The sequence below is a fragment of the Apostichopus japonicus genome, chromosome 16, assembly GCF_037975245.1.
Source record: "Apostichopus japonicus isolate 1M-3 chromosome 16, ASM3797524v1, whole genome shotgun sequence".
Classification (NCBI taxonomy): domain Eukaryota; kingdom Metazoa; phylum Echinodermata; class Holothuroidea; order Aspidochirotida; family Stichopodidae; genus Apostichopus; species Apostichopus japonicus.
This window is the reverse complement of record NC_092576.1, coordinates 24,562,663-24,590,454: the sequence shown is the minus strand read 5'-3', so window position 1 is coordinate 24,590,454 and position 27,792 is coordinate 24,562,663. Positions and strand designations below refer to the sequence as shown.

The 27,792-nt window shown below is 38.8% G+C and overlaps 1 protein-coding gene and 1 long non-coding RNA gene across 2 annotated transcripts; one reads left to right on the top strand and one right to left on the bottom strand.

Annotated features, from left to right (window-relative positions):
- Positions 1-6,618: 6,618 nt before the first annotated feature.
- Positions 6,619-25,431, bottom strand: LOC139983026 (carbonic anhydrase 1-like). The gene is made up of 8 exons (XM_071996347.1): positions 25,271-25,431; positions 18,639-18,677; positions 13,087-13,254; positions 12,396-12,541; positions 11,015-11,119; positions 10,559-10,625; positions 9,816-9,976; positions 6,619-8,407 (listed from the first exon to the last, which is right to left on the bottom strand). The coding sequence occupies exons 1-8, from the start codon at positions 25,320-25,322 to the stop codon at positions 8,228-8,230; spliced, it is 918 nt and encodes a 305-aa protein (XP_071852448.1). The 5' UTR covers positions 25,323-25,431; the 3' UTR covers positions 6,619-8,227.
- LOC139982802 (uncharacterized) lies at positions 15,539-16,294 on the top strand. Its single transcript, XR_011798359.1, has 2 exons — positions 15,539-16,103; positions 16,151-16,294. It is a non-coding gene; the product is annotated as an uncharacterized lncRNA (long non-coding RNA).
- Positions 25,432-27,792: the final 2,361 nt, after the last annotated feature.

The window sequence follows — 27,792 nt, the reverse complement described above, 5'->3', positions numbered from 1 at the left end:
ACTGGATCCCTAACCCACTTTCTAAACCCTAACCCTGATTTCAAACGAATTTGTAAATTCCAGAAAAACCTGAAACCCACGTTCGTCCTGGGAAAAAAAATTACGCTAACCGGCCTCCGGTAACACGTATCAAGCATTCAATTGATGACTATACAACGACGAAAGACATTAAAGTAGAACGATAGTGACAGAAAAAAAATCTCTCATTTTCATATATAATGTAGTTTATATGTTACCAAGCAACATATTTTTTTAATTTTTCAAATAGCACACCGGAAAGTTATAAAAAAGGGAATTATAACATCGTTTTTTCGTCCCCGTAATTTAGGAATTTGCAAACACTGCAACGACCTTGAACAGCCCTCATGTCAGTGAATGACGTCACTGTGATGATCTTTTCTGTTTGTGCACTGTTCAGTACGGAGCTGTGCGTGCATTTCGTGTCAGCATAACTGTTATTTTAGATAAATTTTCCGGCGTAATGTTCAAGACACAAATAGATAATGAATATCATGGTGTTTCTTGATTTCTTCACCACGTGTTTACAAGTTTTTTTTACGAAATTTGCGGCAATTTCGCAACGATTTCCCAATATCTGAAGAGGTAACTCGCAAGCTGACCCAAAGTAACGTAAATCTCAAGATCACGTTTTTGGCGGGTTTTATACAGAGTGATGTATGAATGTGCTCACCTACCAGTCAAACTGGCACAATAACAATAGTGATGATAGTCTCAAACATAGATTAGTATAACATCCGAAAGAAAATCCAAAGTTCTAAACAAAGTAGATTCGCTTGTATGCACTAGGCCTACTGAAAAACATAAACGTTCCTTGTTCCGTGCGTCATTAAATCCAACAGAAAGGTTTCATTGAGCTTGAAATACAACCGCATTTGAACTCAATCGAGTAGTTAGTCTAGCTCGAACAATTTTCTCACTACATGCAATACCTAATGCGTTTATTCACATGCATGCCTCGTGGTTTGGGCTTCAGGAGGAGTCGTATCTAGCACAACTTCACGTAGGTCCGCAAACGGTACTTTCCCACTGTGCAAACATTAGTGACAGTGTGCGCTATAGTAAGTAATACTTACACGATGTTTTGTTTCGCTCGAGCATACACCAGGCGCGGCGGAACGGAAACATTATTGGGGGAGGGGGGGGGGGGGCTAATGTGTGGAGACTATCTAAGCGGAGCGCCACCATTGGTTGGCGCGGAGCTTACAATAAAATTTTGGGTTTTCCAAACCCCCAGTTTTTCAAACCCCCAGGTAGCCGGAAACGGCGCTTCCCGAGTGTTTTATGCTGCGAATAACTAGCCCTAAAATATTGGTCTCAAGCCTGCAATTTCTCAGATTGCACGCAAAAGTCTGTAAAAACATTGTAATTTGTATATTCGATGGTGTTTTAAGAGAGTAGCTATTACTCGTAGTGTACTCGCAAAGACGTTCTTTGGTGTAGTATAAGGGGATGTTGGAGAACTGGCTGAAATGAGGCAAGTCATTGGCTTAAGACGAAGTTGTGTTGCGCTTACCGGTACTCACACTCACTGCTTCAACTTTTCACGGGGCGTGAAGACACGGTTGGGCTGACTATGTGGTCTATAGCCAGGGGACGGGCCGAGGGCCCCCCCAGCTTTTACTTAAATTATTACACCTATATAGTATACGTGTGCATCGGACAGATCGACAAGTATGCATTGAAAAATGGGCAGATGCACGTTTCGGAGCCTTGGTAAATATAGGGGGGCTTATCAAGCATTTGCCCCCTCAACTTTTTCATTGGGGGGCTGAGCCCCCCACCAAGCCCCCCCCCCCCCCCGGTTCCGCCGCCACTGGCATATACACACATTTCCTATTCGTATTACATTTAAAGTGGTTTGGAGGGTATGAACACATCTCTGCCCAAAAAAAAACTCTGCCTAAGCGACGTCCATGCCCCAATTGAAATTTGCACGTGGATTATCTCCTCACATAGTCATTAGGTTGTTCACGTCTGACATGTCTTCCAGTTCCAACATTTACTGTTGCATTTATCGGGATATATATATAAATAATGCGGCATAAAAGCATCAATCTTTCAAACTGTTTTTACTTTAGTGACCTTGCCACACAATGATGGAAAGACGACGTCTTTTCTTCATAGGCGAATCCGTGTTTTTCTTCGCCAGCTTTGTTGGCACTGCAGTGGTCTTTAACAGCGGTCTGAATTTTCCTGACACATTCAACTTTTTCTGCATCAAATATTTAGGGTCACAATCATCGTCTGTGAAGTGGGCAGAAAAAACTTTCACATTCTTGCCATGAGAAACTCCTGGTGCGATGAAGTCTTTCCTGGTTCTGGCCTCACAAATCGTATCCAGAGTTTCCGATATCCCTCACTACTTTTTCCGCTTGGAAAATTGAAGAAAAAAAAAACTTAGTGTAGAGTCCACATTCGTTCTGTTGCATCTCCCTACAACGCAATTTCTTGGCATTTTGCTAGTGGTTTAGGTTGTTTGTCGAGTCCAATATAGAGTAGGTTGCAACTAAACTTACACACTAAGTGCACACTGCTGAACTACACTACGCCGAGCCGTCACTTTGTTATCATCATAATGACGTCACATGTCACTGTAGATCACGTGATCATCATATTGCTTTTCGCGAAAAGCCCAATTTTTGTTTAAAAAATCAACGAGTTTAGGAATTTTTTTTAAGCCTTTCCCAACATCGGATTGACTTGAATTTTCACATGTGTAATATGGAAACCAACTAGAATACTCTTGAATAAAATCGTATTTTTTCGTCGATGCTGAAAAATCACTATCGTTCATCTTTAAGCACATGGAAATTAATATCCTCTTACTGGAGGTACGTATGTGAGGCTTATTTGAATCCATTGTTATCATTTGCTGTAAGATCAACTTTACTATCGTTTTTTCGCAATCTGGGAAATCAAACTCGACCTCTTCGAGGAAACTTAAGGTCCCTGAAAAAAAACACCGTGTAATGGTATTCCCTCGGTAGGACCAGGGACGATTATATAAGAAAACCCCTTTAATGGAAAAGAGAAATATAAAAGACTATAGATTAAATACGTTAACAATTCGTTACTTGTTAGTGGATAGATCCAGTTATGTTTTTGTATTACGTTTGTTTGGTAAAAGCAACGCAAACCCGGTCACGATGTGGTTCCAATTAAGCGGTACCATTATCTGGCAACAGCACTAAACACCAATGGCTTGCACAAGCTCCTTCCTTCGCATCTGGCTGTTTCGATCAAATTTCAGCCTCCTAACCTAATTTGCTACTGCTACAGGCATCTGTAAATGCTTGTATACAATATAATTCTCTAATAGTATCTTTACTTACGCGTCTTAGAAGAGTCTTAGTTAAGGTATCAGAAGCGCAAAAATTTATCATGATCAGACAGACTTTAGCTAGGAGAACTCAAAGTTTATCGTCCTTGTTGTAAACAAGCCTCTTTACTCACCACTAACAATTTTCGTGCGTTGCTTTTCGGAGACCTAAAATTGCCTCAATTTCCCGAATTGTTGTACCACATGTAGGCCTACTTTCATTTATGCTCTAAGCAAGATGATGAAAAAGAAATGACCCTCAGTCTGTGATAACAAATCGAAAAAGATCATCTCGTGTTGCTCTTTGAAATGAAATTAAAGGCGCGCTAAGAGAAAACGATGTAGTAGGTAACATTTGGAATGGGCCGGGGGTTGGGGGGTTGGGGAACAGTGACGTGCACAGTATTCAATGATGGGAGAGGGGGTAGGGCGAGGGGGAGGGATTCTAATATCCACGACTGATTTAGGTATAGAGACAGGAATCTTTGTGAAAGTGACAGCAGCGTATCCAGGATGTCAAAACAGAGGCGATGTGACCCTGTGGTTTTTGAAGTCGTTTCCCATTTATGAGGGTCTGGGGGAAAGGAAAGGGGGAAAATATGCCAAATGTTGCACTCGTTCGAGTACGTACTTAAATTAGCTAAATATATAGTCTAAATATAAGGAGTGGTCTAATTGTTCCCCGACTGAATGTCACAAGTCGCTCGACTGCATGCCCCCCCCCCCCACCAGCCCATTGACGATGGGAGAGGGTGAATATATGAAAGGTACAATACAACAATAAGAGTATCGGACAATGGGTTGAAAGGTCGGGGAAATTCCCATAATGGATCTACTGAAGGTGAAGAAATTCAGTTGGAAAATGTGAAGATAGAGAGCTGATAATAGCTAATATAGCTTAGCTTATAGCTGATAATAGGGAGCTGATAATAGGGTTGGGAATCATCATACTAAAGGGTCACCTATATTCTAGCTCCAAGTTCACGGTCATGGAGGGTATCGCTACAAGTACCATGGTAGCATTAGATTACTTCATGAGCTATCACATGACTGATGGGGCAAACCAGGGGAAATCATCTATGCTCTACATAGTTCATGACCCATAGTAATGTCACAACTTTAGAGTGTTATAAGTCAATGGAGCGATTAATACTGATACCACACCCGCAGGGCTGTTTGGAACCTCGACAACTATTAAATAAAGCTGCTAACATTGTTTGCAGGTTCTTCTTCTGCGTCGTGGAGATCAAACATTTGGAATTGTGGGCAATGTTTATGGATACACTTGGCAATAGCGTATAGTTAGTTAGTGATATCACCAAGACAATTTAGCTGGAAATGGTTCTGCGTTTCTTTATAATTGTACAGATAAAAACTTCACTGAGGAACTATAAATTCCTACAAATAAGGCTGCATACTAGTAAATGTGTGATGTAGAGTATACATTGACAACTAAACTTCAAACTACCTCAAAATTTATCACATTTCAAGGACAAATTAACCGCGATATTATAACAGGAAAGTCACTCTTGACGTCTGGCATCGTTACATCACCGACCATAGCTAATGGAGCTCAGTGTTAGGAAGCAGGAACTCGCAAAGAAGCCTCATTGGCTTATCAAAGCCGCAAGCTGACCGAAGTCAGTCTCTTACATTCATACTTAACGTCCATGATTATGAATTGTCAATTGTCAACAACTCTGCAACATGGACGACATACATTAATCTGGGAGTGACTCGAACCGGGGACCTTATGATTGAAAGGCACCGGAATTAACCACTGAGCTGACACTCCTATTTCCTCACCTTACCTAACACTCCTCATTCTAATCGAACGCTATACCAAAACTAATTCTTTTCTATAGAATCTGAATAATATGGACAAATTTCGATATTTTTAGGCCAAAATTAATGAAAGAAGCTATGAAGATCGGGCTTTGATCTATCGGTTGATTTGGAACTGGAACTCTTTACGTGTATGATGTAAACGTGACAGTTGGGCAAATGTTTTACTTTCTGTGTGGACTTCATATAACCCCGTATTAATGTGATCGTAACGCATGGTATCTTTGGGAAAAGAAGAAATTGGCTCAAGTTAGTTGCGATGAAACCAGGCCCGCAAACAGGAATTCTGAGTTGGAGGGTCAAAACAACAATTTAAAGAGGGACACAATACTCGTGTCCTGTAACTATAACGAAGTCTTGTATTCATAACGGTGGCTGCATAGATGGGGTCGGGCGTACAGTACGGTAGCTTGCGGGGGAGGGGGAGAGGGAAGGGTGGGTAGGAATGGGGGGGGGGAAGGGACTATGCTCTAGACTGGCTTCCCCAAAGACATAACAAATAAATACTACCAATGTCGAACTCTCTGTATTTCTCATACACTGTCAATTTTCCATTTTGTTGTCACATTCCTAAGTGTTGCGTCGCGGACTGGGTACAACGGTGTACTGTGGCCTGAAATATCAATACCGTGCTCACCCCTGGTTTAGGAATGTACGTGGTGTTCATTAATTACACTATAGGTTGTTAATCGCTGCACGCTGTTGATTGAGAAGGTGATTTTTTTTTCAGTCACACCTGGCCGAACTTTTCTGATCTCGTTGTGCTAACATGTATCCTCGGAAATGTTACCGCAATGAGTGATTCATTTCTCTATCAAAAAGGAGGTAGATGTGAGGGAGGGGAGGGGGGTGGTTGGGGAGAAGCGAGAGAAAGGAAGTTATCGTATCCTGAGTTATAAGTATTGAACAGAGGAGCAGAGTCGGGGAGAGGAGGGGGAGAGAGAGAGGGAATCAGTATAACCGCACTTCGATTTCTGTCATAGTAGTTGAAAGAGTACAGATCTACGACTGACTAGAAATATTTATGTTGAAAAAAAACCCACAACAACAATAAAACAGTAGTTTGGTGAGAAAATACCAGGGGAAGCCGAGAAATACCGAGGAAAGCCGAGGTCCTATGATACATTGTTGTTATTTATTAAATGAATTTGTCGCTCACCGGTGATGGCTGAAACTCACTTCTTATATTTTATATGTTACTTCTACGTGACTTGTTCAGGAATATAGATATGGGCATTGATTATGCTATCAATAATGTTACTGGGAACACCGTCCCTTTAACCGTTCAGAGGCTGACGCAGTAACCAAAATCACTTCAGTGATTTCGGCTGAGGAGATTTAACACATTTATTTATTTCAATAATATTTATTTATTTTGAAGCTGCATATAAGGTGAACAAAACACAGAAGAAGAACAATAGAGCAAAGCAGAGCTGGTTCCTCATATAATGATGTATTTACCAAAATATCCACATTTGTATATGTTGGCTTATATATTCGAATGAAGATAACATACAGTTTACCATTTCTCAAGCATATCTGAGATTCAAAAATATATATCATCATATATTGATAGCATTATCGAAAACAATAAAATGTCATTAAATTTCTTGTATATTGTTATACGTTTGCATTAAAATATTTGCATTGCGTTGCATTAGAATATGTATGCCGTCGCATGGAAAATTTCTACAGATGTCCCAATTTAAACTAATCAACGTTAGATCTAGCACTGTGTTTAAAAAAAAAAGCCTAATCTTGGAATAAAAACAACTTGCTTGAAGGCTTAATTAAAATTATCTAATACTACTACTGTGTATTCCCTATCATATACAGTACTATAAACAAGGACACTGTACTTAGTATACCGGAGCATATATAGGCTATAATGTATGTATGTATGTATGTATGTATGTATGTATATGTGATCTTCCCGCAAGCAGGAACTCGCGAAAGAAGCCATGGAGGCTGACCGAAGCCAATCTCTCGGCACACATCCATCGTCCATAATGTAATCGAATATACGGCATAGAACTCAATAGGTCAATTCACTGCACAAGCATTATCTTGAACTGTATATGCAGTATACTGCGTTGTACATACAATAACGCTGCGCTGTGTACATGCGCACAATGTTTTACTGTATATGCAATACACTATATTGTGCATGCAATAACACTGCGCTGTGTATACATACAATATGTTGTACTGTATATGCAATATACTGCATGTGTTTTGCATGCAATAACGCTGCACTGTGTATCCTATACGTACAATATACCGTACTGTACATACAATATACTCTACCGTACTCTACTGCTTATTCATTATAACGTACTATGCATGCAACATACTGTACTGTTCTTGCAATATACTGTGCTACATTACTGGCGTTATTCTTGCACATCCCACAGAACACATAAAGACGTGTATACGGCTTTGAAGTTTACTATAGCTCTATGGGTTATTACGTGTAGACTATTAGGCTAGTTTTGTGTATCAGAATGTTTCCAGTTGAGAAATACGTCAAGCCCCCCCTCAACCCCAACCCCCCCCCCCCTTAGCCAAAAAAATAAATTAAAAAAATAAGTATTCACCATATACAAATTGTAGTGCATCAAAATCATCACCTGACGAGGTAGATTATCTGAAAGTAACATTTGTAAAGAAAGTATACCTTACTTATATTCAGTAGAGAAAGAAGAAGTTCAAGGTAACCATGGCACCAAATATATATTAACAAATCTGACGTCAACAGAGCATTTGCCAATATACTCTGGCACGATAATAAGAAAGAGGCTAAAGAAAAGAAATGAAGTAATGAAAACACACACATAGAAATAGAATTGATTATTATACCAAAGCCACATTATAGTTACAGATATTAATACGTATGAGAAAAATGGTCTTAATGTTTAGAACCCGGCATCGATATGAGTCATTTCTCCGTCTCCCCGTAGCTAAGTTAAGATGTATGATAAAGAAGATTAAAAAACCATAGATTAAAAGGATCCACGCTGTAGTAATAAAAATAAACTCTTCTCATGGTATTAAGTGTATCATTATTAACCCCATAACAAGGACTAGCGATGGTATAGTAGTGAGCACGGCTCCGTTATAGAAGACGTCTCGATCGTATACCGGCTGGACTGGGCGGAACGCATCGCCAATCGAATGCACCTCACTGCCAGAACCTTCTGTCAAAGCACGAAACTGTTCCATCTGCAGGTAACAAGACGAAGAATAATCAAACTATAGTATCATCATACCATAGCCTGTGTGTAGGAGACCAAAACTACAGAGATAGATGGCAGATTGCAACCTATTCGTGGTAACGACTGTCTAATAGGCCTCGTCATATCGTAGACAATATCTGCAGTGTATATATGCAGAAATGATGTATTGTATACTGAATGTACTAGAGTGTGTGATACAAGAACGTCTACATACAAGGATTGATAGCTAGCATATTAATACTTTGACTGACAGTTAAGTGTGTGAGTGAATGGAACATTTATATGTAGTATGATACCATAAGTTCCGTATGGGGTGAATTTAACAAAGAATAGTGTCATGCCGTTGGTCATCATATCTTTTCATCTAGGCTACATGTCACTGTATTGAGCCACACGTGCTTTCCATGTGGACATTGACGTAAGTATCACAGGTCACATGACGTCTGTTCATCAGCTCAGCTGAATCAGATCTCGAGAATCAGTCTTCGCTCCCGTTCTGAATCATTCGGTTCGGTAGTAGCGCTGGCTCCGACCATTTTGGTCGTATTTGTATCTGTTTTGTATACGTCTTTTATACACTTTTCCACGTACCGTTATAGGACTCTATACTTCGGTATTGAGGCCTCGTTTGTAGGCCTAACCATTGTCCTTAAAGTACATGTTTTTCTATACTTATTGAGGTCTTCATGCCGATGTATTGTCTGTACCGAGCATGGCTGATTGTAGTAATAGATTACAAAATCCGACTCAGCGCTCGTTCTTTACTCGTTTATATATGTGTTATATTCTTTGCATAGTAATAGCGAGATTCAAGACTCGTCGTTACTAACACACAACCATCCAAGCAGCATTTGTTTCCATACCACCAGCAGTCCTCAGTGGGGAATATTTGGGAGCCTCCGGAATCTTAGATTGAGTTCGCGTTATGATATATTGATCTCACAGAGATGGATAATGCGGGCCTGATGATACGTTTCTCTCGTTCTATTATTATCTCTTCATTGTTTTGGGGGGGTTTGACAATATATCGACCCCGAGTTAAGCGTACTTCTAAAATACCCTGACAAATCGTAGAAGTAATTTTGTCTGGAAGCTCTGTTCTTGCCAAACTATTTCCATGGAGGAGTGATAAGTCCATGGTAAGGAAGTTAGCAAATGAATTGTTTAAATGAGGGAAAGTGGTTTGATGATAGCTGTAAATTGCTTACTGACGTTTCTGCAGCGTGTGGTATAGTAATCACGGATATATCCTATACATAGGTAAAGACCGTTCCCGTGTGGTATAGTAATCACGGATATATCCTATACATAGGTAAAGACTGTTCCGTGTGGTATAGTAATCACGGATATATCCTATACATAGGTAAAGACGCTAGATATATTTAATGACGTACCTGGCTTTGTGAGATGGGCACTGTTTCGGTGAATACTGTCCAAGTGACAATCTGGTGGCAGTCTGGCGTAGTCAGGGATCCGTTGTAACGATAGAATGAAGATTTGTCCTCAGGCAGCAAATCGATCAACGATACACTCTCCTGAAAGTCGTAAGCTTGGCCTGTAAGATAAAACAATGTTTTTGACTTAAAAAACGACTTGAGTCAAGTCTGACTATACACGGAGTCAGTTAGTTTCTACACAGTTGATAATAAAGAGAAGTGCCTAACTGCATATTCTCCTGTTATTCATGAATACTTTGAGGTCATGTCGGTCTATACTATATAAGATCATTTAATTTTATCATGTACACATAAACAGAAAATAAAGGCATTTTTTAAAAAGGGTTTTATATTTCTTTCTTAACAGTCGCCTTGACTGATAATTATTGAGCAATATAGTATAAAGTTTATATGTGTACCGACCATAAATAATCATACACATACACAAATTGGCGTCCTTTATCGGATATGGCTCTTTCATTCTCTATATAAGACCGTTCCATGTGGTGTATAGTGATGACGGACATATCCTAATCCTGTAGGACGCTGATGTATCATAATTATTTGTCATATTATCATTTTTAACATATTTTTCAAATGTTATAGTGGGAGGACGGTCACATAGGATTAACAAGAAAACCACAGCGCTACACAGCAGTATACGATACTGCAGTCCTCTCGGTGTAAACGATAATGTATACCTTCAGCTGTAATTTCAGTCAAACCCTTTATAATTTCAGCCAACTCTTCGTTGTCTTCTTCCCCTATCTGTGAAATTGAAAATGGAATAAGGACTAAACTCAAAACTATAGAGACATCGAACACAGAACAATTGACGTGAGCATGTATAACAAACTTTAACAAACGGAAACATATACATGAGCATAATAGCCAGCCTGCATATAGGCAGACAATCAGACCTAAAGACATACATGATAAAAAAAAAATCATAACTGAAATCAATTGTCGATGTGTAATGTCAGATATTAGACATAATCTTGGAATTAGTGTGGCTAATGAAGGGTAGTTAAATCTTTCTTAGTATGCCCTTCATAGCGCCGGTGGGAAATAATAGTCTATGCGAAATGGGATTGGATTAGATTGATTTAGATTTGATCCGAGTCGGCTGGTTTTTCGTGTTAGATTGATAGTCTGACCTCAAAGAGCACACCGAGTACGGCCAGTGCATCTGGATCTCCGGACATCACGGCGTCAATGTCTGATCCATTGAATCGTATGTATGCGTAGTGAACAATATGCATCTGCAAAATATAACACATACCGTAACGTTATACAAAAAGATATACAGTGTAGGACCAGTCTGGGCTGCTTTGATCGTTGCTCAACTACTATATATGTATTGGGATAATATACTGCTATGTATTGGGATAATATACTACTATGTATTGGGATAATATACTGTTAGGGGTGCATAGACAGTGGGGCGGGGTTAGTTCATATTCGTACAGTATTGTGAAGAGCGTTGACAGGCTGTCATTGGGCTATGGCGCTTGTCAAGCTCACTGGCTTTTTCATAATTGGTTAATTAAATCGTGCATAGGGTTCTATACAGTCACGGGGGTATTTATAATGTCGTCCAAGGAGCGTTTGTAGACATTAAGTTGCAATACATTTAGTGTAATTTGCTCGGCAAAAACTATGCCGAATTGGTATGTTGTTTTAGGGACTTAGATTATTTTTGGCTTGTGCAGAGAATCGAGTAATGCACTCTGCAGCTGCGCTGCGTAACTGCTTGTGCCTGCGCAAGGTCGTCGCAGCGTAGGGTTCGCGGGCTGACGAACCTCATCGTTAGCTGCGCTGCGTTGTCCTTACGCTGCGTCGCCCTTGACGCAGTACCTATAGATTAGTTGCGTTGTGCCTGCGCTGCGTTGTCTTTGACGCAGCGCCTATAGTTAGCTGCTCTGCTAGGCAGCTTACATATTTGGGCTAGTTCATGTATGACGCCCTTGTTATTGTGTTTAGATTTTATTGTTCTACTTTCTGTATATATTATTTGTTTATTATGCTTTACGAAAGATGTACGGCAGGTACATTGTTGATCTAATTATACCTTTTAAACTCTTAATGCACTGTTAGTGTACTTCTTTTCAACGGTGTCCTCGAGTCTCTTTCTACAACCCCCTTCCTCAATTGCCAACTGGGTACTTCACCGTACACACCGAAGCGAAAGCGTTACAATACTACTATGTATTGGGATAATATACTACTATGTATTGGGATAATATACTACTATGTATTGGGATAATATACTATTATGTATTGGGATGATCAGGGTAATTCCCTCATGAAATCAAACATGTCATGTCGATATATGTTCAAGGTCTGCAGGGGTGACGTGTTACAGTGTTTGGAGAAGGTGGTGGGGAAGGAGGTGGGGGATGAGGTTGGGGGTGGGGAAGGGGTGGGATGGGATGGGGAAGGGGTGGGTGGGGAAGGGAGTAGGGTGGGGAAGGGGTGGGTGGGGAGGGGTATGGTCGGATCCATACTGTATCGTTTGCCTGTGTTATCTATACTTACTTCTAATGGAAACTGTTTTCCGTCTATAGTATGCTCTGACCCTACAGCGTCTGTCTTGCCCCAGTGAAAGTGTACCTGGAGCGCCTGATACTCGGTTGGAAGACCCCCCTCAGAGACAGAATGGAATCCGTCCAAATCCATCATCGCTGTCAACAAATTATGCAACTCAAACTATTGAAACTAGTTTTTTTAAAACACACACAGGTTAACCTATATATAATCCCCCGACTTCCGCCATTGTCTCAGATGATTAGGAAACAAAGATAACTTTCACCACCCCCCCCCCCCTCGCTGTTATTCATTGTATTTACAAACAGACGCCTAACTTAAGCTCCCTACTAAAATATCTAACAAAACTCAATGCGGAGAGCAAAGGGTGTTTTAAAACAAGTTCAAAACAGTCTATTACTTATGCTGTTTGAAAAGAAAGGGCCGATTTGGTATCCCCCACCCCCCCCCCCCCCTCCGTGGCACTCTGCATGAAGTCAAATACGTCAGCCATAGCATTTGAGGTAGTCTCAGCCTTTTCAAGCTTTAATCCTTCATCATTTTAGCATTTAAATTTTTGAATCAGTTCCTAAAGTCAGTACACACACACACACATACACACACACACACATATATATATATATATATATGTATATGTATATATATATATATATATATATATATATACCATTTATTTACTTACCGGTATGGCCGATGTTGTTAATTCTCGGTATACTGCCTGTACTAGTATTGTAACCTTTAAATTTGAATGGTTTCCATGATACAGAGATGGTGTCTTCATGTACGAAGTTAATCGGAGATTGTCTCCGCTCATCGCATTCTGCAGAGACATTTCCCCAATTAGCCGGGCCTGTAGCAGAAGAGAGGGGTGTATATATATATAGTTCCGTCAAATCTCAAATAATGCAATGTTTGTCAAATTTTTTTATGTGTAGCTCTTTTAAAACATTGATTTTTAGAAAGCATTTGCTAAGTCCACACACAAATACAAATTCCGTTATGTAATTTAAATCGTGTAAGAAATACGGATTCTGATCAACGTATTTGTCTATATAGGCTGTATAGACAACAACATGCATTTTGTTTCTATAATAACAGGAATGGTGTGCAGCATGGCATAAAAGGACAGTATAGCATAGTATAAGCTTTAGGAAATTGTCCCATCTGACTGGCTGTTTTTAAGCAGCATTTTGCGTCCTTTTCTATGATTTTTCTCAACCTCACTGACTCCACTATGCCATAACGACATACATAACTAGCCTATCTATATAAATCTTACTTCAAATGGTGGCATAAAAGTAGAAAAATTTGCAACTTTCAACTTTGTTTTTCTCCAAGATATTTTCCGTTAGGATCCCAGTAAACCTCGCCCATAATATGAATATTTAAACACTGCGAACGTCATTGACCAATACGTAATACAACACCATCTTGATTTGTGTACAGTCTATATGGCAGTTGTACCAGGGAGTTCCATAACAACTCCCTGGTTGTACCAACGCAAAGTCTTGAATCTATTTTTAGCAACGGCTCATAACTAAACCTGCATGGTTGAATTCAAACTAGTGGGTTTGGGAACTGTATGCGATTAAGTTTAAATGTGGAATTTGTCGTGGACACTTTTCTTATTATCTGCCAGTATCCTTAATTACTCGCCAATTAACGATAGCCTATTGGCAGGAAAAAAACTTGGTTAATATCTTAGTTTGCTGTTTCGTGATTGATATATGTAAAAAACTCGATGGACATGTCAAAAAAAGTAGAAAACGGCGACCAAACGTAAAATGCTGCTTTAAGGTTTGTATATGTATATATTGAATAGCAAATCACATAGACCAAATCACCAAGCCAGTTCATGATATTACCCACAAAAACACAGAAGCATTCCTATCTCCGTCGAAGCAGGTTCACACACTTATAGAAACGTTAAGTTGCCGTCCATGTGAAGATCTTTTCCTGCAATATTGTTGCAATTCATCATTTTGCTGTAAAATGTTGAAATAATAACATTCTGTTGCGATCGTATGTAATCATAAGTTTTGTTGCAAATGTTGCATCTGCATGTGGAATATATTTACTGATCAATAATTTATTGTTTTGCCTCTTCTTCAATCAATGACTTCTCCTAGATAATCATCACATCATTTTGCAGCAAAATTTTTCAATACCTCACTTATTAGATTCAACCAATTGGATCAGTTTTGTAATTGGCAATGGTTAACAATATTATAACTGAACAATTAACCGTTTGTTGAATGTTATCTATCTTTCCATAAAAAGTCTTAACATTTCGACAGCACCTTAAAAGTTTTCGTACAAATTAGTTTTTTTCTTCTCCACGACAGACATGTATTTCTTTGTTGCTCATACAAAGCAAGGTACTTCTCACTCCAGACATATTTCTCAGAATTTACACAACATTACTTGATTTAAAATGATCGTCACCGACCGCAGTCCTCTGACGTCATAAGAACGTGTTACTAATTTAAAGGTAATTCGACATGTTACATTAAATTATTGGGGTACAACTCGACTTTGAATGTTGTTCTCTCTGTTTAACATTCCCCATATCTATATAATAAACTTGTATCTGGCGTTTGAAATAATGTTCTCTAATTTACACCCAACACTGGATATATATATATATATAAGTAGCAACCAATGTTGGGTTAAGATTTTTTTTTCTTACAATTTGGAAGACACACCTCACTTTAGCCAGCCCAGGGATTATACCCACGACCTCATAGTTGATATAGGTGTCGTTACTAACTGCGCCATCGCCATTGTTCGCTCGACCATTATATAGTATAGCATAGGCTGTACGTGTACCCAACGGTGTTGGGTAAATATTGTTACAACATGCCTTTAAGTGTGAACGGAACACGCGAGATATAGAATACCCTTGACTCAGTCAACCCCATGCATCACCGCCAATGGAATAGTTACAACATATTATCACATATGTTGTATGTATATATATATATATATATATATATATATATACGTATATTTTAAATCCGCAGGGATTCTTTCACTAAGCCCAGGGTCAAATCTTGTTCTCATGCAGTGTTCTACTATTAACACTCATTCAGCAGTTGGAAGCTTCGTTAACACGCATTGACCATCCCTCATTTTTGGTTCCTTGCTTTAGCAAAAGGAACCTATGCAGTCAGGTTGGCGTGTGTGTGTGTGTGTGTGTGTGTGTGCGTCTGTGACACTTGCTTGGGTACGCTCTATCTCAATAAGGGAATTTTGGATTGAGGCCAAACTTGGACTATAGATCCGCCATATGGAGAAGGTGTGCCCTATTGTTTTTGGTGCTCACAAAGGTCACCAAAGGTCAGTTATGGTCCAAAAACCGAAAATATTAAAACTGCAATAACTCCCAGTGCCAATGTGCGACAAGGTTGATATTTTGGGACAAGTTGTGAACTGGTTAGGGGAACATTTTCAAACTTAACGGTCATGTGATCCGAGGTCACCAAAGGTCAATTAATGATAAAAAACTAGTATTTTTGCAATAACTTGAGAACAAATTGTCCGTTTGGGTTGGGAGTTGCCTCAATGTCATCCAATTGTCGACCCGCATCTTGGTGACCCTTGACCTCAATTTGACCTCTGGTGACCTTTTCGTGTTTTGGGGATTTTTACAGTTTCGATGCTATTTTCAGATGTCAAAGGTACCTTCTGATCATAAATGTCAATAGGTTGACCCCGTGTGACCTTTATGTGCGAAGTTATATGAGGTCAAAGTTTTTCGGTCGGAGTTAGGACGGTTGTACAGACTTTTCGTTTTGTTTTTTGGAATCAGGAGATTAAACTACATCTGAAACCAAGGTCAAAAGGTCAAAGGTCACATTAGAAAAAATGTGCTTATTTTGGGAGGAAACGAGCAAAAAAGAAAATGTTTGGTTTTGATGCTAGATTTGGATATCAAAGGTACCTTCCGATCAAAAATGTCAATTGGTTGACACCCGTGTGACCTTCGTGTGCGAAGTTATACGAGGTCAAAGTTAATTTTCAGACATTTAATGCAACAACTCCCAGTTCCAAGGTGTGACATGGTTGATATTTTTGGACAAGTTGCAAATGGTATAGGGAAATATTTTCAAACTTAACGGTCATGTGATCCGAGGTCACCAAAGGTCAATTAATGTCAAAAAACTAGTATTTTGGGGGTAGAAAATGGGCAAAGAAAAAAATGTTTGAATTTTTATAGTTTGATGCTCTAATTTAGGTCTCATCAATCAAAAATGTCAATAAGTTGACCCAAGGTGACCTTTGTACGTTAAGTTATATGAGGTCAAAGTTAATTTTCAGACATTTAATGCAATAACTCCCAGTGCCAAGGTGTGACAAGGTTGATATTTTTGGAGTAGTTGCAAATGGTATAGGGGAACATTTTCAAATTTAACGGTTATGTGATACAAGGTCACCAAAGGTCAATTAATGATAAACAACTAGTATTTTTGGGACAACTTGAGAACAAATTGTCCGTTAGGGTTGGGAGTTGCTTCAATGTAATCCAATTGCCGACCCGCATCTGGGTAACCCTTGACCTCAATTTGACCTCTGGTGACCTTTTCGTGTTTTGGGGATTTTTACAGTTTCGATGCTATTTTCAGATGTTAAAGGTACCTTCTGATCATAAATGTCAATGGGTTGACCCCCATTTGGCCTTCGTGTGCAAAGTTATTTGAGGTCAAAGTTAAGTTTCACACATTTAATGCAATAACTCCCAGTGCCAAGGTGTGACAAGGTTGATTTTTTTGGACAAGTTGCAAATGGTATAGGGGAATATTTTCAAACTTAACGGTCATGTGATCCAAGGTCACCAAAGGTCAGCTAATGTTAAAAAAGTAGTATTATGGGGGGAGAAAATGGGCAAAGAAAAAATGTTTGAAATTTGTATAGTTTGATGCTATATTCACGTCTCACCGATCAAAAATGTCAACATGTTGACCTCAGGGTGACCTTTGTGTTTTAAGTTACATACAAGTCCAAAGTTAATTTTTTGACATTTAATGCAATTAAATCTCAATGCCAAGGTGTGACATGGTTGATATTTTGGGACAAGTTGTGAATGGGGTGGTGGAACATTTTGAAACTTAAAGGTCATGTCATCTGAGGTCACCATTGTTATCATATCTGTTGACACGCTTGTAGGTGTCTTATATTTCTTACACTTTCGACGCCATATTTAGATCTCAAAAGTGCCTTTTGATAAAAAAATCCGATCACATTTTGTGATCACAAAAGTGTTGGCTGTAGTGTTCGTTACTTTATGGGAACATGTAGGACCACAATTACTTGGACTTTTTCAGCCCAATCTTGCTTGATAATATTATGTGTATTGTCATATACCCCAAGCAAGGAACCACAGTGCCCTTGGGCTCTTGTTCATTCTAAGATTGACCATGGTTTCATATTTCTTTGATAATGTTATCTTTAGTATAGGCCTATAGCAACTCAACAAACTGTCCAGTTTGCACAACTGTGCATACGAATATAATGGGTCGACCTTTGTCGACCCCTAGCAGGTGAACCAATGACGATTATAACGTAATCATATAGTCCAAGAATTCGACAACTACATTTTGTTATTGCTCTAACCACTGCACCTGACTACAACAGTCAAACTATGCAGATTGTGACCTGAACCGGCAATCATTATCTTTCAATAAGTGTGGTTCTTTTGTCAACTTGAATTTGCAGTATTTCTTAACTGCATGTATATAGTAACATAATATATATAACTGCAATTTCATAAACAATATCATAATTTAATCAGATAAAAGCGTTGAGTTCCACCCAAGCCGAAAAGGTGTGAGCTTATATTTGTTCTTAACGTGTAGCATATTATGCATTTATATGCCAGGGTGTTATAACACACAAACACGTGTTATGTTTTGGGAGCATGCGAGAGCTAGATATGTGAAAGATACAATACAGTAAATCGTAGTGGTATTATATATATATTTTTTTTATATATATATATTTATTTTTATTTTTATATAATATAAAATATTTTTTTATATTTTATTTTTTCTATTTTTTTCTATTTTTATATATTTTTTTAACACAGGCCGCAATAAAATGTGCCTCTAGCATAACACGTGTTATCATGTTATAACACAGATGCATATAAATGCGCAATATATTCAAGTCGAAAACGCTATTATAAGCAACTGTACAATTCGGTTCGGGTGTGAGTTCTGTTTACAATCCACTTACCAGTCGCTGCTCCCCGTTCATAGGTCCACTTAGCAGCATCTGTGGAGTGAAGGCAGAATATGGTGAACTTATACTACATAAAGCATACACGACTATTGACCAATGAACTTGAGGGGCTGAGGGTGGGATTGAGGAGGGGGGGGGGGCTCACGTATCATTACAGAAACAATGCTTCTTATTAAAAATAAATTGACGTATGTCGAGAACAAACTTAAAATCTAATTCTATAACCATGAACATTCTATATGTGTCAACTTTCTATTTCTATAATATACCTCTTTAACTATACTTTGTAAATATTGTTGCTGTGGAGATGGAATTCTTGGGTGTGAGCCAAGTGAAAGTCCGAAAGTTAGTGCTTAGAGAGGTCAGGCAGGTTGAAGGAGAGATAAGGGTGAGATGCCGGGATCAAGAGAGCCCTGGTTAGAGATGCCGGTGTGTGTGGGTTTTCTACAGTGTATACGCTATTTGTAGACTACCTTATATGATATTGTGTGAGAAGAAGTAAGTTCACTTTGAATTTGGAATTGGCTTTTGTGTTGTTGTGCTGTTGGGAAAATGAAGGGTGTGGCTGAGTGGGCTTACTGCAAACTGATGGAGACCTGGGAGATTGAGTGAAGGATTTGGAACTCACGGTGTGCGGATACAAGTAGTGATAGAATAAAAGTTACTGGACATTAGAAATATTCTCTCATCTTATCTTTTGGATTTCTAAAATGAGTTCCACGCTTCCGTAAGAAACTTTTCAGCTTTGTCGGGACTATATACTAATACATCGATCCTCTACTCGACAACAAAAGAAGACGTAACGATAATTGTTTTGTGAATGATGACGAACTCATAGATCAGAAATTCAAAAGCGCTATATGAGGATCACGTACATTATGACATAAACACACACAGACACACACAAGCAAAATGAGCACTCCATGGTAACTATGTTTGGTTAAAGGGTGCATGAAGACTCGCGCACAAAGAAACGTCTCATGCCGGTAATCTGACTTAGTTTCGAATGAGGTGTAACAGAAGTGTTAGACACCACCATCGATCTCAGAAAATACACACACAGCTTGCTACCGTCGTTAATTAAACACTAGTGTACGGTAAATACATGCATCTACGGTCAATACCCACAACACAGTGAACATAGCAGCGAGCATGGAGTTGTTACGGAACTTCCTAATCTCAGGTCCAGATAAAAGATAACAAGGTATCGCCTGTCTGCATTTTGTAGCAACAAGAACAAAACTTCACTTGCACTTTTTAGAGGCGGCACGCGGTTGGGGCGAGTCTTCAACGCCTTTAATCAAATCGTTGTGTTCTTTATAATATTCAATTCACATCCTACACTGTACACGTCTGAATGGAATAACAAATCTTCTACTATTCACCATATGAATTTAATGTTCAAATGTTTATTGTTTGAACATAGCCGATTCAAACCACTATACATGTTTGTAATAAAAGTTTCACTTCTCTAATTGCATGCACATCAAATGTCTTCATTTAGCTGATTGGTTCTATACATATATACTATACAACAGGACTGTGTAGCTTTTACAAAACAAATTAACACAATGAGTTACCGCCACTTTTAGTATGGAACGCGGAACGATCGTCGAATGATGTTTGCCTGTTGCTGAATGTAACCTTATGTAAAGTTGTCTTATGGTTCTACTCAATGTCACCAATTCAAGTCCTGCCAAGTTACAATAATATCTTTAACATGCTTTCTAGATACTTGTGTAACTTGTGTACAATATGACCTGAATTGATGACAGAGAGGAAAATCACACCGGAATTTGATTTCTAAAAAAATATAGGTTATCTGTCTGGTATCAACTTGTAATTATTAACACGCTCATCTTGACCGGCAAAATAAGACCAGCAGGAATTCCCCAGGCGTATCACCGAAATTAAACTGTACTGTAATGGTTATTATAAAGCAACGTGGTGATTTAGATAAATCAATGCTTATTTACGGAGATATCGATGTAATTGCATGTGTAATGCTTGGATGCTGTTAGCACTGAATAATTTCAACGGTCGCCTGCTCACCCGGTGAGACGAACAGAATTTCTGATGGACATTCATATAAAAGGGGAATAGTAAAATGCTAACCTTCGGACCACACAAGTTTAACATTTGAACCGAACATGTACTGTATTATAAGTGTATAGGGGAATTATGTATTGCGAAAGTAGGCTGTCAAACGGCAATAGCCTCAACGAATGTAGGCTGTCTATAACGGCAATAGCCTCACTAGTGTATGACAATGTGGAAATATCAGGTCACCAAAGACCGCTCATTAAAAGAAACTATGAAAGCATTAGTAACGCTGCCAAACAAAAAACAACAACTAGAACTGAACATATTCAACCTTTCCGTTCCAGTTGAATGACTTATTAGTCGTATTATAGTTTAATAAATATGTTCTAAGCAACAATTACAGGGTGTTACTAAAATGAATGACAATTGCGTTACACATAACGAATGACAATATGTTGTACACACTAACTTGCGTTGACTAAAACGAATGACAGTGAATGACCACAGACATTTGCTTCAACCGGATATCACAGTTCAGACTTCGTGGGTGTATTAAAGCCACACAAACCGAGTGGACGCGAAGTACGTGGCTTACAGATCTAGTAAAGTACGGACAAGATACGAACGCACCTTAACTCCCTGGCGAAAATTTTCCCCAAATAATCGGAAAATCGGGGTTAAAATCGCAAAAATCCAGTTTTTACTCCACTCCGTTAATCATTCTATCTCTTCTCACCACCGTCCTTCGTTGTCATTAGGTGTCATTCGGTGTCATTCGCGAATGATAATTAACCCTGTACATATTGTCAATTGTCATCCGGTCATTCGTTTTAGTTTGTCTTCCAATTACATTGAGAACGGTTTTTGAACGGCATGGGAACGGTTTTAGAACGGCATGAAATGGCAGTAAGTAACCAAGAGGTCCAGGACTTGCAAAACTATTGTAGCTCACCTGTTCTGCTGTCTTTTTTTTAGTGTTTGGTTCCTTGCTTTAGCAAAAGGAACCCATGTAGTCAGGTTGGCGTGTGTGCGTGTATGTGTGTGTGCATCTGTGACACTTGCTTGGGTACGCTCTATCTCAATAAGGGAATGTTGGATTTAGGCCAAACTTGGACCATAGATCCGCCATATGGAGAAGGTGTGCCCTATTGTTTTTGGTGCCCACAAAGGTCACCAAAGGTCAGTTATGGTCCAAAAACCAAAAATATTAAATCTGCATTAACTCCCAGTGCCAATTTTCGACAAGGTTGATATTTTGGGACAAGTTGTGAACTGGTTAGGGAAACATTTTCAAACTTAACGGTCATGTGATCCGAGGTCACCAAAGGTCAATTAATGATAAAAAACTAGTATTTTTGCAATAACTTGAGAACGAATTGTCCGTTAGGGTTGGGAGTTGCCTCAATGTAATCCACTTGAATTGTCGACCCGCATCTGGGTGACCCTTCACCTCAATTTGACCTCTGGTGACCTTTACGTGTTTTGGGGATTTTTACAGTTTCGATGCTATTTTCAGATGTCAAAGGTACCTTCTGATCATAAATGTCAATGGGTTGACCCCGTGTGACCTTCGTGTGCGAATTTATACAAGGTCAAGGTTAATTTTCACACATTTATTGCAATAACCCCCATTGCCAAGGTGTGACATGGTTGATATTTTTGGACAAGTTGCAAATGGTAAAGGGGAATATTTTCAAACTTAACGGTCATGTGATCCGAGGTCACCAAAGGTCAATTAATGTTAAAAAACTAGTATTTTTGCGATAACTCAAGATCAAATTGTCCGTTAGGGTTGGGAGTTGCTTCAATGTAATCCAATTGTCGACCCGCATCTGGGTGACCCTTGACCTCAATTTGACCTCTGGTGACCTTTTCGTGTTTTGGGGATTTTTACAATTTCGATGCTATTTTCAGATGTTAAAGGTACCTTCTGATCATAAATGTCAATGGGTTAATCCCCGTATGAGGTCAAAGTTAATTTTCACACATTTAATGCAATAACTCCCAGTGCCAAGGTGTGACAAGGTTGATTTTTTTGGACAAGTTGCAAATGGTATAGGGGAATATTTCAAGCTTAACGGTCACGTGATCCAACGTCACCAAAGGTCAGCTAATGTTAAAAAAGTAGTATTTTGGGGAGAGAAAATGGGCAAAGAAAAAATATTTGAATTTTTACAGTCATGCTCTATTTAGGTCTCACCGATCAAAAATGTCAATTGCTTGACCTCCGGGTGACCTTTGTGTGTGAAGTTATGTATACAAGTTCAAAGTTAATTTTTTGACATTTAATGCAATTAAATCTGAATGCCAAGGTGGGACATGGTTGATATTTTAGGAAAAGTTGTGAATGGGGTGGTGGAACATTTTGAAACTTAAAGGTCATGTCATCTGAGGTCACCAATGTTATCATATCTGTTGACACGCTTGTAGTTCCCTTATATTTCTTACATTTTCGACGCCATATTTAGATCTCAAAAGTGCCTTTTGATAAAAAAATCCGATCACATTTTGTGATCGCAAAAGTGTTGGCTATAGTGTTGGTTACTTGATAGGAACATGTAGGACCACAATTACTTGGACTATTTGAGCCCAATCTTGCTTGATAATTTTATGTGTATTGCCATATACCCCAAGCAAGGAACCACAGTGCCCTTGGGCTCTTCTTCTTTTTTTTTTAATTTCGACTGAAATATTTCAGTAGTTGTGTTGATTTGTTACCTTCCAAGAGTTACTTTTGACCCTATTCAGCGTCACCCTCTAAAGAGACATAGTTTTGAACTTATTCAGCGACACTACACCAACACTGGATTGTTCTTTCTCCACATGGCGTGCATGTGTCGTTTCGCTCCACTGGGTTGATATACTGACAGGATACAATGCCATAATATTCCTTCAGCGACTCCAAAGGCCACAAAGAGCGTCAGTCAACCTTAATCTTGCCTACACAATATACTGACTTTACAAAAAAAGGTATATTCCCCTTCAGTACTCAGCAAGTTTAACAATTAACGTATCTACTCGTGGATAGTCTCAATACGTGAACGAACCTCAGAATAATAATGATGGAGAAGGAAAGATTGTATATACAAATATATATGCATATATATATATATACATATATACATATATATATATATATATGCATATATATACATACATACATACAAACATACATACATATATATATATATGTGTATATATATTATATACATATATTGAAATCGTAATGAGTTGGAACATCAAGAACAGTGAAAAAACCTTCCAGCCTCCAACGGGATTCGAACCAGGGCCTCTCGCTTTATATGCGGACACCCTAACCACTAGGTTATGGACGCTGATTGAATGTCCATTGAGAGGTTCGAAACCGGTAAGGAAGGTCGTAATTCCACTGTAGGCGTATATACATGTAGGAGTGATTTTTTGATAGAGACATTTTGATATTGGTGAGAGTCCAGAGGAACTTCCTCGAAGAGAGAGTTATGTGGTCCAATTATGTTGCTTTGACCTTACATATAGGCTATGGATAGAATGTTTCGGACAAATCCTTCATGTATTGGCCAATTTTGTTGCCAATAACAATTCAAAGTTTTCCTTTCCCCAAATCGAAACTCCTCATTTAATTCCGTTTGAATTCAAGTTCCTGATTTTTTAATATTATTTATGAACATGGAAAACTCATAACTACGAGGGTATACGTGCGCGTGTAGAACGAGACAGGGTCAAATTTAGTGGTCAAATTTAGTGAATTATTGTATAGTCCTAATGCTATGATGCAATTAGTTAATTAAATTAATCACTTATCAATCGCTTAACTTCAATGTTGTGCGGAGTGCTTGTTGTAAATCTTCGTGCTGCTATATGGATTGCAATATTAGCCGAGTTTTTAAAAACATCTTTTGTAACTATACGATGCGAAAATGAGTCCTGTACTCATGTAGTTAAGCCTCGAATGAGGCGGAACAAATGGATCAGCCCCCACCCACCCCTCCCAATGAGAGATATGATATTGCCAACAAAAAATCCAATTTACGGTACGGCATACTATATAATAAATTCTGAACATGTTTGTGTGAGGTAAACAACCTAACCAATTGACGGTTCAACATTGCTTTAGAAACTCCATTTTGCATCTGAGCACCCTCCAGTCGAACCAAGATTCCTCCCAAGTGTAACCTCATACAACCCCCCCCCCCACACTCACACACACCTCCGGACGATAGAAACGTCTTAATAAAAGTGGCGAGTATCCCGACTCCCCCCCCCCCTTAACACCCAAGCCTTTTGATTCTCGAGCAGTGATTTTTGCATTAAATTCGAGACCAACAGATGACTTAATTGAAAGATGCCAAGAATAAGTGTTTTGGGTAGCTAACATCTACTTAACGGTACTTCCAACAAATTTACAAGTTGGGCTTTTTTACCCGATATTTAAGTCAAGCACCATAGTAAGCTATGCATACACTAGTTAGCTACGTAAGGTTACATATTTTGATAAAAGTAACCATATCACATGATTTAACCCCCCCCCAAAATAGTAGTTTATAATTAGATGGTTTGTAATTTCTTTCAAACGTTTTTCTTACCTGTTAAGGACAAAGCGAAAAGTAAAAATGAGATTGCTTTAAGGGGCTCCATGACTCTCCTCAAAGTATCTGGTCTGTGCCGAACACTACTTTAAGCTTCCTTCGTTTATGAGTACTTATTAGCGACTGTTCTGTTCCCAAGCAGACGAACTGGTTTTGATTTTACCAGATCGGTTAACCGATGACGTGTACATGACGACAGATTTTGATTATAGATTTAGATTTTGATTTAGATTTTGACGACAGATCTTTACGGAAGAAGGGTAACTATATAACCACCTGAGAATTACATGCAAATAAGTTTGTTATCTTGTTTTGAACAAACTTGTGGAGGGTGTTATTGAAATGAGGTTAGGGAAATGTCTTACAACTAATATAATTTTATTTATGATTTCCAGTGTGGTTTGGTTTGTCACTAACCAACCCATGTTTGACAATATAAAATATAATATATATATATATATATAAATATAATAATATAATATATATATATATATATATATATATATATATATATATATATATATATATATATATATATATATATATATATTTATTTATATATAAAGGGATGACTTTGGCAACCTTTAGTGGGGAATTCCACTTTGAATTACATTCAGTGTTAAATGTGAGAACAAGGTAACGAGTTCATGACATGCGGACTTAGCATATAAACTTAGAAAGTATTCCAGCCAAAACCTGGCGCTTTATTATGCTTAAGGGCATTGGCACGCTTGTATATATATTCCATCTGCAGGAACAGGTGCAAAGAATATAGTTCGAGGAAAGGACTTTCAATACGTACTTGAAAGAAAAAACGTTTGGCTGAGTGAACTACTGTCATAATGTGATAACATACAGGGGCGTATCCAGGATTTTCTAACCCGGGGGGGGGGCGCGAATTACTACCATCGGTTGGCGCGCAGCGTACAAGAAAATTTCTGGTTTTGACACCCCAAGATCACCGGAAATGGCACATCTCGGGCTTGAAAATGACCTACTAGATGTTCACTTTTGCCTGAGTAACCAAGTATTTTCCAAATATTTTTTCCCCATCCATAACCTTTTTGAAGATTATCACCAGTCACCCATCATGTTCGGCCTCATCGCATCTCATGTGGATCAATGCTTTTGTAGGTGATTCAACGTCGCGGCCCACAATACCCGTCAGTCCCACTTTTCAAGGTTTAAAGCCTATTATTCGTTCAGAATTTGAAAATTCACATTTCTTGTGAAATAAAAAATTCACCTCAAAACATACCCATAATATTGCACAAAATTGCTTCTATGGACAGCCAATACAGAAAAACCTCCACGTTTAAAATTGTTTGTCAGGGAAATTTCGAAAATACAGACACAGTTAATTTATTGGTGCATGGACGCACATCAGTCTTGGATAATGGTGGGGACGCGTGTCTGTGACCATGGGTTCGCGCGTAGCGTAGAAGAAATTTTTGGCAAATATAGGTACCAGATCACCGGAAATAACACTTCCCAGACCCAATGGTGCTCCCAAACCTCCTTAAGTTTTAGATCTCATGGTTTAGAAATTTAGTTTGGGGAAATGCATGGGCGTTTGCACAAAAAAATCAGGGAACAAATAATCCAAGTAGACTTTTGTATATGATGGGTCTGGTTTCGTAACTTATCGGGAAGCGATTAGAGGGGTGGGCGTAGGGTTGTGGGGCGCGCGTTTTCATGCAGATGGGAACAATCTCAAGAAGTGATGGGTGCGTCCCCCCCCCCCCCCCCGCCGGCAATGATACGCCTTTGGATCGACTACATGACATTTACAGGAAATGTGCTCAATTCTCAAATCGCATGCGGAATTTATTTTTAGATTCATTGTATGAGTTACGGTATATTAGGGGTGGGCTAACAATTAGCACTCAGTTCGCGTTGTATAACATGTTATTTCTGCATGACAGTGTTGAATCGAATGACATATGTCTAGTGCAGTTCGCATATAGTCGCATATAGGTTAATGGCATACAGGCTTATAGCGAAAATGCGTCATGTTCCCCGACGACTCGGTCGAGGTCAAGACCAGACACAGTTGGTTTCATAGCACAATTTTACAATTGTTTAAGGCGTCCATACACACACACGCGTCATGATATACTATATAGTATATATACTATATAGTATATATATATATATATATATATATATATATATATATATATATATATATATATATATATATATACATTAGTGAGAGAGGAAAAATGGAAACGTCAAAAATGGAGTTGTCGGTGTAAGGAGTAGGCTGAGGCGTACGCCCACTTCCGAAATCCTCGATCCGTCACTGGCTACCCTGTCTATGTAATAGGGATCAGCACTGTAATTATGTCACTGTTCCTCTTTCTCTTCCCGGTGTCTTAGCGTTTTTCTTCTGTTCCTTCCTTTTTCTCCCTTTCTCTTTCTTTTCCCTTCCTTCCTCTCCTTCCTTCTCTTGCCCCCCCCCCTCTTTTTTCCCTCTTTCTTCTCTCTTTTTATCTCTCCTCTTTTTCTTACCCGGG

What these genes read in the sequence shown, in the direction of transcription:
- LOC139983026 (XM_071996347.1), bottom strand. Translation starts at nt 25,322, where the DNA reads ATGGAGCCCCTTAAAGCAATCTCATTTTTACTTTTCGCTTTGTCCTTA. An exon ending in TAACAACATCGGCCATACCG is followed by an intron (nt 12,542 to 13,086) that starts GTAAGTAAATAA and finishes ATTTGTTGACAG; the next exon opens with CGATGATGGATTTGGACGGA. An exon ending in TACTCGGTGTGCTCTTTGAG is followed by an intron (nt 10,626 to 11,014) that starts GTCAGACTATCA and finishes TCAATTTCACAG; the next exon opens with ATAGGGGAAGAAGACAACGA.